The sequence below is a fragment of the Danio rerio genome, chromosome 1, assembly GCF_052040795.2.
Source record: "Danio rerio strain M-AB ecotype USA chromosome 1, GRCz13ab, whole genome shotgun sequence".
In the NCBI taxonomy this organism is placed as follows: domain Eukaryota; kingdom Metazoa; phylum Chordata; class Actinopteri; order Cypriniformes; family Danionidae; genus Danio; species Danio rerio.
This window is the reverse complement of record NC_141021.1, coordinates 51,130,001-51,142,500: the sequence shown is the minus strand read 5'-3', so window position 1 is coordinate 51,142,500 and position 12,500 is coordinate 51,130,001. Positions and strand designations below refer to the sequence as shown.

Sequence of the window (12,500 nt, the reverse complement as noted above, 5' to 3'; positions counted from 1 at the left end):
ACTGTCTGTGAATTCACCCAGGAATTCAAGGCGGTGAGAGAGCAGTTGGTGGGTGATGTCTTATCGGCGGTCCGTAGCCCGCTCCGCCCGCCGTGCCATTCATACCTGCTCCTCGCCGAAGGCGCCCGCCTACGAGAGCTGCTCCGCCCCCGCACACGCCTCAGGCGAAGCGAGCGCGTCGGGCACCTCGGAAGCAGGCAGCCCCCCTGCCCAGAACGCCGCTAAGTCCGGCAACGGACCGCGAAGCGCCCCTGGGACAGGCCATCTGGAGAAGAGGGAACTTGCTCTTTCCCCGCTGGAGGGCGGGGCCCCATTTCCAACGGCACTTTTTACTGCCATGAAAACATTATGAAAGGGCACTTTTCACTTCCCCAGATGTGACAGCCCGAAATCTGCCAGTCTGGGACGCTATGCTTTCTAGCTTGCAGATTCGGTGCGTTTCGCCAGTGGCTCACGAGCGCTGGGAGGACGGTCTCCTTTCTCCCACCCCTCGAGCCTCCCCTCCGGAGCTCGGGTTTGGAGTGAGAGCAAATATCTCACCTCCAGCTTTTCCGTGGGACCCGCGAGCTTCCCGGATCAGCACACCCACTCCGCGCTGCCCCACTGCTGGTACGTCAGCGATTGTAGCGATGAGTCCATTAGCGAGAGCTCTGCCTGCCTGGTTAGCGCGGGCCAGCTCTTCGCGGTGGCTCATACGCACAATCAGACTCGGCTATGCGATTCAGTTCGCGAAACGGCCCCCCAAGTCACGGGTGTGTATTCACCAGGGTCAGCCCCCTGTCCGCCCCTGTCTTGCGAGAGGAGATTGCTGTCCTCCTGGCGAAGGATGCAATCGAGCCGCTCCCTCCAGCCGAGATGGAGAGCGGGTTTTACAGCCCACGCTTCATCGTGCCCAAAAGAGCGGTGGGTCACGGCCAATCCTAGATCTGCGCGTTTTGAACCGCTGCCTGCACAAGCTGCCGTTCAGAATGCTCACGCAGAAGCGCATCCTCCGGTGCGTTCGTCCTCTGGGTTGGTCTGCAGCATTAGACCTGATGGACGCGTATTTCCATGTCTCCACTCTTCCTCGCCACCGACAGTTTCTGCGGTTTGCGTTTGAAGGTCGAGCTTGGCAATACAAAGCCCTCCCCTTCGGGCTCTCTCTGTCTCCGCGGGTCCTCACCAAGCCCGCGGAGGGTGCCTCAGCGCCCCTTCGGCTCGCGGGCATCTGCATACTCAATTTCTTTACGACTGGCTGATTTTTGCCCTCTCTCAGAGCAGTTGATTATGCACAGAGACAAAGTGCTCTGGCACTTCCACCTGTGGGGGTTTCAGGTCAACCGAGAAAAGAGCAAACTCGCCCCCGTGCAGAGGATCTCTTCTCTCGGGCTGGAGCTGGACTCGGTCACCATGGCAGCGCGCCTCTCCGGAGAGCGCGCTCAGCTGATGCTGTACTGTCTGAGAGAGCTCGACAGTAAAATAGTGGTCCCACTGAAACTATTTCAGAGGCTCCTGGGGCATATGGCATCCGCAGCCGCTTCATGCCGCTCGGATTATTCTATATGAGACCACTTCAGCACTGGCTTCACGATCGAGTCCCCAGACGCGCATGGCACGCGCGCGCACACCGAGTCTCTGTTACTGCGCTGTGTCGCCGCGCCCTCAGCCCTTGGAGCGACCCCTCGTTCCTACAGACCTGGGTGTCTCTAGAACAGGCGTCCAGTCTTGTTGTCGTTTCAGCAGACACTTCCAACACGGGCTGGGGGGCTGTGCGTTGCGGGCATGCGGCTGCGGACCTGTGGAAAGGTACCCAGTTGCATTGGCATATCGCCTGGAGCTGTTGGCAGTGTTCCTCGCTCTCCACCGTTTTTTTCCGGTGCTGGAGCGGCAACACGTGCTGGTCAGGACGGACAGTACGGCGGCGGTGGCGTATATCAGCCGTATAGGGGGTATGCGCTCTCGCCGCATGTCTCAGCTCGCCCGCCGTCTGCTCCTCTGGAGTCATCCGCGGCTGAAATCGCTGCACACCATTCATATTAAGGCAAGCTCAACCGTGCAGCCGATGCGCTCTCACGGCAGCCTTGCGTCCTGGAGAATGGAGACTCCACCCCGAGTCTGTTCAGCTGATATGGGCGCGATTCGGGGAAGCCCAGATCGATCTGTTGCTTCCCCCGAGATCGCTCATTGCTAGTTGTTCTTTCCCTGACCGAGTGCTCTCGGCACGGATGCACTGGCTTACAGCTGGCCTCGGTGCACGCGCAAATACGCGTTTCCCCCAGTGAGCCTGCTCGCGCAGTTACTGTGCAAGGTCAGGAAGAGGACGAGGAACAGGTTGCTGGTTGCGCCCCTCTGGCTCAACCGGACCTGGATGTCAGAGCTCTCCCTCGCGATAGCCCTCCCCTGGCAGTCCCTTCGAGAGAGCACCTACTCTCTCAGGGACAGGGCACCACCTGGCACCCTCGCCGATCTTTGAAGAGATTTTAGACGCGAGGAAGACTTAGGTAACCTCCGATTGCGGTGGCTAATACCGTCACTCGGGCTAGAGCCCCCTCCCCGAGCGCGCCTATGCCCTGACGTGGAGTCTATTCACTGAATGGTGTGTCTCTCGCTGAGAAGACCCCCGTAATTTGCCAGATCAGCGTTGTGCTTTCTTTACGCCGAGAGAAGCTGGAGAGCAGGCTGTCGCCCTCCACACTCAAGGTTACGTGGCTGCCATCTCCGCTCTCATAACGCGGTGGCTGGCAGCACCGTGGGAACGCATAACCTCATCATCCGGTTCCTCAGGGGCGCTAAGCGAATTAATCCATCCCGCCCCCTCTCATGCCCTCTTAGGATCTCGCCCTCGCTACACAAGCCGCGTCAGATCCCTTCGATCCTCGACTCAGTATCTTTCTGTCCCTGAAGACAGCTCTGCTGGTCGCGTTGATATCGATTAGAGGGTCGGGGACCCGGAGGCATTTTTCGGTCAGTGACTCGTGCCTGTAATTGGGCTGGCTTCTCTCACGTCCTGAGACCCCGCCCGCGATATGTGCCCAAGGTTTCTACCACTCCGTTTTAATACGAGGTAGTGAGCCTGCAAGCGCTGCCCTCGGAGGAGGCAGACCCAGCCCTTCTTTATTGTCCAGTTCGCGTTTTGCGTATTATCCGGACCGCACTCAGAGTTTAGATCATCTGAGCAGCTCTTCGTCTGTTATAACGGTCGGCAGCAGGGAAGTGCCGTACCGAAATAAGTTCCCACTAGATTGTGGATGCCTTTCTTTCACTATCAGAGCCGAGATGAGCCGCGTCCCCCGAGAGCGCGTGCGCACTCCACTCGGAGTTTCGCATCCTCTCGAGCGCGCGCACGCGGCGCCCCTCTAACAGACTTCTGTAGAGCTGCGGGCTGGGTGACACCCAACACATTTGCAAGGTTTTACAATCTGCGAGTGGAGCCGGTTTCCTCAAGGGTATTAGGTAACCCTTGGTGATTGAGGAAACAATTCGATAGGGTGTTGAAACACGCTTGCTGCGCCATTTTCCCTAACACGGAGATACGTGCGCCTTTTTATCTGTCAGTAAAGTTCCCCGTCAGGTGAGCCCTGCAGATTCCTCCGTGGCCCCCAGCACTGACTCAGCGGAGGAGTCACTTGCTGGCCCACTACGTTGTAGGTCTGCCCGCTGGTCAGCCCGCGTTTTGGGTAAAGGTGCCTGCTATGCGTGATCCCCACTAGGCGATCCCATATGCTTATTCCGCCACGGTTAAGTCCCCCCCCTGGGCGGACCCGTGTCTTCCCTCTCCGCTAACCACTCTTTTGCTATGCGTACTCCCCCTTTTTAGGGCTAGTCCATATGTAAATTCTGCCATCTATCCCCCCTCGGGTAACGGATGGCCTCCGCAGCGTCCTCCCTATCGGGATTGCACGCTTCCCAACGTACTGTCGTATTTCCTAGAATTATCTAGATGCTCACGACTTCCCAAAAAATATATCTAAATCCGTAAAACTTCTGTTGAAGTAGGATAAATTAGGGCCAGGGACACGTTGGAGGACCGCGCCCCCCATGATGCGGGTGCGTCACGCTTGCTTGACTATCTCCTCATCGGGGGTGTTGGTAAGGTGCAGTCATTATGGCGCTTTCAATGGGCTCCCAATGCGTGGATTTTACAAATCAAATCCACTTATAGTGCTGAAGTTCCCCCCGAAGGGGAACGTTCGAGGTTACTAAAGTAACCCTTCGTTCCCCGAGGAGGGGAACGGAAGCACTATACTCCGTCGCCATAATGACTGTCCCTTAGCTGTTGAAAGTCTCTTCAGCTTAAAAAGGATAGCGTCTGCTGGCGCCAGGTGAGCTTATATACTCAGTTGATTGCTTATGCCGCTCACCTGCGCAGGCTTGCGCTGCCAATTCATTCTTAATTGGCCCGTTCAATACTCTTTCAGACGAGTAGCTTCTGAACCGAACCTCCCCAATGCGTGGATTTTACAAATCAAATCCACTTATAGTGCTTCCGTTCCCCTCCTCGGGGAACGAAGGGTTACTTTAGTAACCTCGAACGTTCTCTAATTTTATGCAACATTAGTACACTGAACAATTGCTGTAATATAATGTTTATATACATTAATTCTAATTCTGCAATTCTAATTCTCTTCAATTATTCACAGATTCTTGAACATGTTTTGCCTTAATTAAATGAACGTCAGTTATGCAAACTTCTCTAAAAGTTTTAATGGGATGGATATTTTCTGCAATCTGCAAACTTTTGCGATTGACAGAGCAACCCTGTATATGTCTGTATTAAAATTGCAATATAAACTCTTAGAAATAAAGGTACGTGAGCTATTACTGGGGTGGTACCTTTTCAAAAGGTACACATTTGTACCTCAAAGGTCCAAATTAATACCTCAAGGGTACATATTAGTACCTAAAAAGTACAAAAATGTTCCTGTTAAAATTTTAGGTACTTATATATCCTTTTGAGGTACTGAAATGGACACTTGAGTACAAATGTGTACCTTTTAAAAAGGCACCACCACAGCGACAGCTTACATATCTTTATTTTTTAGAGTGTATCATCACTTTAAATCATTCTAATTTAGTTTCAATGGCCTCCTGCATAGTTTTACATCCATGCAAGGTAAAAAAATGTAAATTTTCTAATAATATTCATTCGAGACTGAAACAGTTTGTTCAAGGATCTGTTCTCTCTGAACCCAGCCCTTCTGTGACTGTCTACTCTGTGCTGATTGGTCAGATCAAGGCCCGGTCCGTTGTGATTAATCAGCCGCTTATAGCAACAAACCCCCATTGCCATATCTGACTTTTGGATCAGAACATTTAAACACAGTAATATGACAGTAAATATGACAGTAAATCCTGATTTATACTTTTGTGTCCAGTAATCATCATGCTCTGAGTCTCTTTCCTCAAAAGTGAATTTCCCTTTAATGGCTCTACAGAAAACGCCTCTTCTCAGCATGAAGCACACTATGAACTCTTCCAAGCCTTAGTTACAACTGCAGCATTTGAGAGTTTAATAAATGTTGTCCACTGCCAGCCAATGACCGGCATTATGCAAATATTTTACAAACATGTATCTGCTTGTTAAGTGTGACATCATGCGAAGCGGCTTTCGGGTCCAAGCGCTATATCAAACTGTATGGGAAGAGTCAACAAATGGTGATAATTAATGTTTACAAAGCGATTAAATTCTTTTAAAAATCATAATCGCAATATATACATCTATACCTAATATCTGATGGCCAGGAAGTCTTTTTTTTTTTTTTTTTGTTTTTTTAGAAATTGTGTCTGTAATGTAGCAAGTACATCGTGATTTTCTATAAAATTGACTTTAAAGCTGCAGTAGGTGATTGTCTTCCGAAACAGTTTTTGTTTTGCTGGTTAAAGTCTCTTCACATTCCAAAAGTAATTAATCTATATGTATTTTAATATTCTGGATAAGGCATAAAACAAAAAAGTTCATCCAATTAAATATTGTCGGACCGACAAATAACTCAATTACGACAGGTATCTCAAACTGTCTGTCAACAAATTTAAATTTGATTTTGTGCGCTGCCTCTTTACGCAAACAGATACGTCACTCGCGCGCACACGTAAAGCACGGGTCTGCCACTGACAGAGAGAAATCATCTGGCAAACTCTGCATCAACCTGAACTTCTTTCTGAAAGACCAACGTGGCCTTGTATGCGTGAAAAGAAAGATTGTTTCTGAAAGGGCTTCTACCAAAAAATGCAGAATCAAAACTTTTCTAAACGCTGAATTAATCTCGGAACTACTTTTGCACGCTTGGAGGGAAATGACATTATGCACGATCTGAAGGATGACTCCACGACTGAAGTATTTCTTTTAGACAGGTATGTTTTATAACTATTTTAGCCACGCAAATCTGATGTAGGCTGTGTTGTTGTTTATGAATGGGTTTATATGAATGGAAGTGTTCTTCAGCCTTTGAAAACATCCGGCAAAAGATTGGCTATGTTCAAGTTAATGAAGTGTATTTTACAGCATTAATAATATAGTCAGCTAAACAGACCAGAACATTCGTTTAGTTGTTCAAGTGAAAAAGAAGCTGAAAATAAGCGACGTACGAGGGTCAGCGTTTCACAAATCACTTGTCACTTGTTGTAAACGTGAGCAATGTAAAAAGATGAAAGGATATTTCTGTTTTAAGCACTCCTTTCTTCTGATCTGATTTTAATTTAGTTTAATAACAAAACATAATTAAATGTGCTCTTCCGCCTAACCAGCGTTACGAGGTGAAGTTTGATTTTTATTCACACATTCGTTCATTTTTGAACAGTGACAGCTTGTGACAGTTTTGGGGAACTATAATTCCTGCATCCGCTGGCCTGTCCACAACTATGCTTGCTAAAGTGCGTGTCTCTGTTGAGTTTTCTAACTGGTGAATGACATGATCTAGTGTTATATTCAGTGCACGTTCACGACTTAAGGAGGCGTGGCTTTGGGCGGCAGGGGAGGGGCGTAAAATTTAGATCACCTACTGCACCTTTAATGTGTGACATTACTAAAAAGCGGTAATAAACATATATTTTCTCAATTTAAATGTATAGTGGCTTGGACCCGGAAAGAAGACAGGAATTATTGATGACTTCCTTCAGGCTGTTTAGAACTGCTTCTTTTGGAAAACAAAACCTGTTTGGCTTAGCTTAGCTTAGCATAGATAATTAAATTGGATTAGACCATTTGCATCTTGCTAAAAAGGAAAAGGAAAAAAGTTTAGATTATTTTCCTGTTTATAGATTAAAACTTTTGTAGTTACAAAATACTATATATATAGGAACTATACTCTCATCCCGGCATAATAATCAAGGAAATTTTCCTGCTGAAGCTGCAGCAGACACAATATTACGCAGTCAAACTTTAAATAAAAAAACATCAAAATTATTTTTTTCTTTTTTGTGTGTGTGTTTGAGATGCTAATGGTCTAATCTGATTCAAAGATCTATGCTAAGCTAAGCTAAGCTAAAAGTTATCCTGCCAGACCAGTAAATTGGCTGAATGAATTCAAAGATGGTACAACTCAACTGCTTAACTCTGAAGAGTTTTAAATAAGCCTATTTCAAAAAAAAAAACCTTTTTCATCTTACCACAAGATGTAAACAGGCTTTATATGGTGCCATATTGAAGCAAATTAAAGCAAAGATAGAAGTGGATGCTCTTAATTCAGTCAGTGCAAAGTTACAACTTGCGATCCAATAATGATAACATGACGCATAATGACTGAATTGGGAAGAACATATCTGCAGCTCTTATATGTGACCAATCTCCTGGTGCCGCTTTAAGTGTTGCTTCTCTCTAAAGTGTCTTTGTGCTGTCTGTTTGTGATCCCTCCATTACCCAAGGTGTCAACCGGTGGTCGGCCAATCTATTACGTGTCATCCAGACGAGACGTGTTTACACCCATGAAGCTTCCCAAATACACCCTTCCAAAGGTAGGCCAGCTCATTCGCACTCGCTCGACACGAAGTCAGAGTCTGACAGAGTAAACAGACTTTGCTATTTCAGACCCAGACCATCGTGTGCTTCGATGTTAGTCTTTGAAGCTTTACAAAAAAAAATAATAATAAAAAAATAAAAATGTGATTCTCTGGCATATATATAATATTAGTGTAAAACAGCTGAAGCAATGTTATAAATACTAGGCATATTATGATTTAAAGGTTTAGGGTTGGTAATAGTTTTGGCATGTACAGTACATTATTTAAGCAAAAACACTTAAAAATTCTTAGTTTTTATGGATTTACTGGATTTATTATGTTTAACTAATGATATTTCAAATAAGCAAGCCTATTGTGCAGTATTTATGGCATTGTTTTCTTATTTATTTTAGTTTGGATAGAAAAAAAGTTTTCTGATACTGAGTTTTCACTTTTTTAAAGTGATCTTAAATTCAATATTATTAACCCCCTTTAAAAATACTAAAAACTTTCCTACTTATCCTAATTAACCAAGTTATCGGGATAGTTCACATTAAAATGTAAATTCTATCAGTATTTCCTGTTTACATGTTTCAAGCCTTTATGAGTTTCTTTTTGCTGAACACAAAAGAAGATATTTTGAAGAACGCTGGAATCTTGTAACCATTTACTTCCATAGTGTTTGTTTTTCCTGCTATTAAAGTTTAATGGGAATAGGCTCTCAACATTCTTCGAAATATCTTCTTTTTGAATTTATTTATTTATTTATTATTATTATTATTATTATTATTATTATTATTATTATTATTATTATTATTATTATTATTATTATTATATACTTTATTTGGTCATGTGGAGTGTTTTATTTTTTTTACTCTTTTTATACCGATTGTTATTGTATGCTCTAAATGACATCTTTATTTTAAATATAAATGCTGTTTTTGGTGAAAAATCCCTCTAAACCACAGGTGTCAAACTCAGTTCCAAAAGGGCCACAGCTCTGCACAGTTTAGTTCCAACTCTAATTAAACACACCTGATCAAACTAATTGAGTCCTTCAGGCTTGTTTGAAACCTACAGGTAAGTGTGTTGGAGCTGGGTGGGAACGAAACTGTGCAGGGCTTCGGCCCTCCAGGAATTGAGTTTGACACCCCTGCTTTAAACCTTTAAACTGTATTTTAAGAAGAATAAAATTATCTTGCAAAACTTTCATGATGGCAAAGACAGGTCATCCTGTCCCTCAATGTTAGTCTTTTAAAGCTAGCTATACAAAAAAATAAAAATAAAAATAAATCAGTTTTGTTTTTCTCCTTTGACTGACATTTGAAAAATAAATGAATAAATAAACCTAAAACTTGGTTACTTATCCTAATTAATCTAGTTAGAGCAATAGTTCACACAAAAATAAAACTTCGATCAGTATTTGCTTTTTACCAGTTTCAAGCCTTGAAATGAGTTTCTTTTTATTGAACACAAAAGAAGATGATTTGAAGAATGCTAGAAACCTTTATCCATTGACATCCATCGTATTTGTTTTCCATACTATGGATGTTCAAAGGTTACAGGCTTTCAGCATTTTTCAAAGTATCTTCGTTTTTGCTTTCAACAGAAAAAAGAAACTCATAGAGAGTGAGCAAATACTAAGGAAATTTTCTCTTTTTTTTGGGTGAACTATCCCTTTAATCCTTCAAACGACTTCAAATTTTAAGAGATCTACTATAGTATTTTGCAAAATAACATATAAAATAGTATGTACTGAAGGATTAAGGGAAAAAATGAAAAGTATGAAAAATTAAAATTTCCTTACTATTCACTCACTCTTTTTGAGTTTCTTTTTTTCTGTTGCAGCCAAAAAGAAGATACTTTGAAGAATGCTGAAAGCCTGTAACCAACAAACTTCCATTTACTATAGTACCTTGCAAAATAACGAATAAAATAGTATGTACTGTACTGTCATGATGACAAATGATCTGATGATTTTAAATAAATAAATAAATAAATAAATAAATAAATAAATGAATAAATAAAAAATGAATGTATGTATGAATTAATTAATTATTTAATTAATTAATCAATGAATAAATAAATAAATACATACATACATAAATGAAGAATGAATGAATGAATGAATGAATGAATGAATGAATGAATGAATGAATGAACCTAAAACTTTCCTATATCCTAATAAATCTAGTTAAAGGGATAGTTCACACAAAAGTAAGAATTCTATCAGTATTTGCTTTTTGTACCTAAATACTACGTGAGTAAATACTAAGTACATTTTTATTTTGGGTGAACTATCCCTTTAATCCTTCAAACGGCTTCAAAGTTTAAGCAGACCACTAGTACCTTGCAAAATAACTAATAAAATAGGATGTACTGTAGCAAAGACAGATCATCTCGTTCCTCAGTGTTAATCTTTAAAGCTATCTTTACCAAAAACAGAAAAAAAGAAAATCAGCTTTTTTTTTCTCTGCTTTCGCTGGCATCTGGCAGGCCTTTACTTCTGAGGGAGTGAATTTCAGGGACGCAGATGCTACCGCGCTCCCTCGCCTCTCAGGATGCTGTGTTATTATTCAGAGCTTAAAAATCCGCCGCGCTCGCATGACAATTAAACATGTTTTATTCAATCAAGCTCTCGGCGCTCCTTACAGCACACACCCGGCAACTCTCTCGCGGTCTGGGGTAGATGAAATTCGCAAACTGCCAGCGTGTGGTTTTTTCGCCGACTGACAGGCTCAATTTGGGGCTAATAAGAATATTTGCCGAACGCCGGAGCTGTGAGCAAAACAAGGCAGGTGAGACCGGGCTCTGATACTGATTATTAATGGGATTCGGCTCAGTGGGGTGAGACCGCCACTGCTCTCCAGCTGTCCCCTGCCATCCCGACAACAACATTCATATTCAATCTCACTTGATTACAGGCAGAAATCACATTAAAGGTTAAAGTCGTCCTCCTCTGGTATATGTAAATGAGAGAGGTAAATGCGTTTGGATGTTTTGAATATTAAAAGGGACTTAAGTTTTTTGGGAGTTCGGCCTACTTTTTTTTTTCTTTTTGATGAGAGCGTTGGATCACTTGAATGACTCACTTATGAACCTAGGTGGAAAATGACTCATCTCCTGTTGAAGTTTGTTGATGGAGCATTTGTGATATAAGTGCAGATAGGGTGCAGACAGACAGGTAGATAAATATAAAATTACTGTACAGCAACATCATAAAAAATGAGGCTGTTGTGATTTAGAAGTTTGGGTTTGATACAATTTTTATCAGATATAATGAATGTGTGTGAGTGTGTGTGTGTGTGTGTGTGTGTGTGTGTATATATATATATATATTTATATATTTATACAATAGTTCTGTCTGGTTCTCAAATCTTATTGGCTGATAGCCGTGCGATATTCTGCAATATCAGAACTCCTACAGCCTTTTTACCCTTTATGTATTACTCCGCCCACATACAGCCAGCAAAAAGCAGACACTACAGATCTAAAGTTTAAAAGATGCACGCTGAACTGTTTAACTGTCAGCTTATGATTTGAATCCGGAAGAAAGTAGTTCCTCATACAAAAAGGTTTTTAAGACTCTCCATGTTTGATTTTGTTTTTATATACACAATTATGCCGTCAAACTGTTGTATAAATGCAATATCACACTCGTAGCAGTGCGATATGGCTGCATATACGCACTGCTACTCGTGTGATATTGCTCATATATTTATATATATATATATATATATATATATATATATATATATTAGTGCTGTCAAAATTAGTGCGTTAACGCATGCGTTTAATTTTAAATAATTAACATGTAAAAAATTAATTACGCAGTTAACGCAGTTGCAGGTTTTTTTACTTCCTATTGTGGTCGACGTGTGTTTATCATGCAAACAAATATGAATAAGACCAAGAAAGCAGTTTTTGAAAGCAAGTTTCAGTATATAACAATTACTGTCGCATCACCAGGCTCTCCAGAGTTTCATGTAATTTCAGGTGTGTCATTTTTAACTTTTCACTTCTGTTTTAATGGAATTTGATACCGCATGGCAAATGTAAAGAAAACCTCTGCATTTTGCGACTCGGTGGTCCTTTAAGGTAAGCAAAAATTGCTGCTTGCATGGTCGACTATTAATAAGAGTATTATCTTAATCATATTCATATATGTACAAATACTTAGAAAGTGTCAGATGAAGTTGCGAGCTGTGAAAGACGGCACATTCATCTGCCTTTCTGCCTGAGCCCTTCAATGTTTCATTAAGTTTGACGTGTTTCCTCCTTAAACGCAATGAAAGCGTATGCTTCGCACTGTTGTATCAGAATCCTTGTTGAATACAGTCATACTTTAGAACGCTTAGTTTAAGCAAATTTGATGAACGCGATCATGCGTGTTGAATCTGAAGGGAGTCGCTCCGGCTGCCCTGTCATTGCGCGCCTTGTGTGTGTGTGTGTCTGTCTGTGTGTGTATCTGTGTCAGGCCCGTGCACAGAGCACAGAGCCTTACAGGCGAAGGTGCTCAACGTGATCGCAAACTGAAGATCAAGTGCCCCCTTGAGAGCGGCACCTCAGCCAGTGAGGGCAGAGGG

General features: G+C 43.0%; 1 protein-coding gene across 4 annotated transcripts in view; it reads left to right on the top strand.

Moving 5' to 3' along the window:
- The window catches only part of sorcs1 (sortilin-related VPS10 domain containing receptor 1), a 346,560-nt gene that overhangs the window by 262,981 nt on the left and 71,079 nt on the right, over window positions 1-12,500 (top strand). For 2 of the 4 annotated variants that reach the window (XR_015476923.1, XM_087237653.1), the window contains exons 1-2: window positions 6,046-6,330; window positions 7,840-7,929. Coding sequence is in view for 2 of the 4 variants with exons in the window: in XM_087237653.1 (XP_087093779.1) it covers window positions 7,900-7,929 (30 nt within the window). In the remaining 2 variants the exon portion in view is untranslated. Of the gene's footprint in view, window positions 1-6,045; window positions 6,331-7,839; window positions 7,930-12,500 lie in introns of those variants that run through there. The other 2 variants (XR_015476922.1, XM_087237652.1) reach the window with 1 other exon arrangement.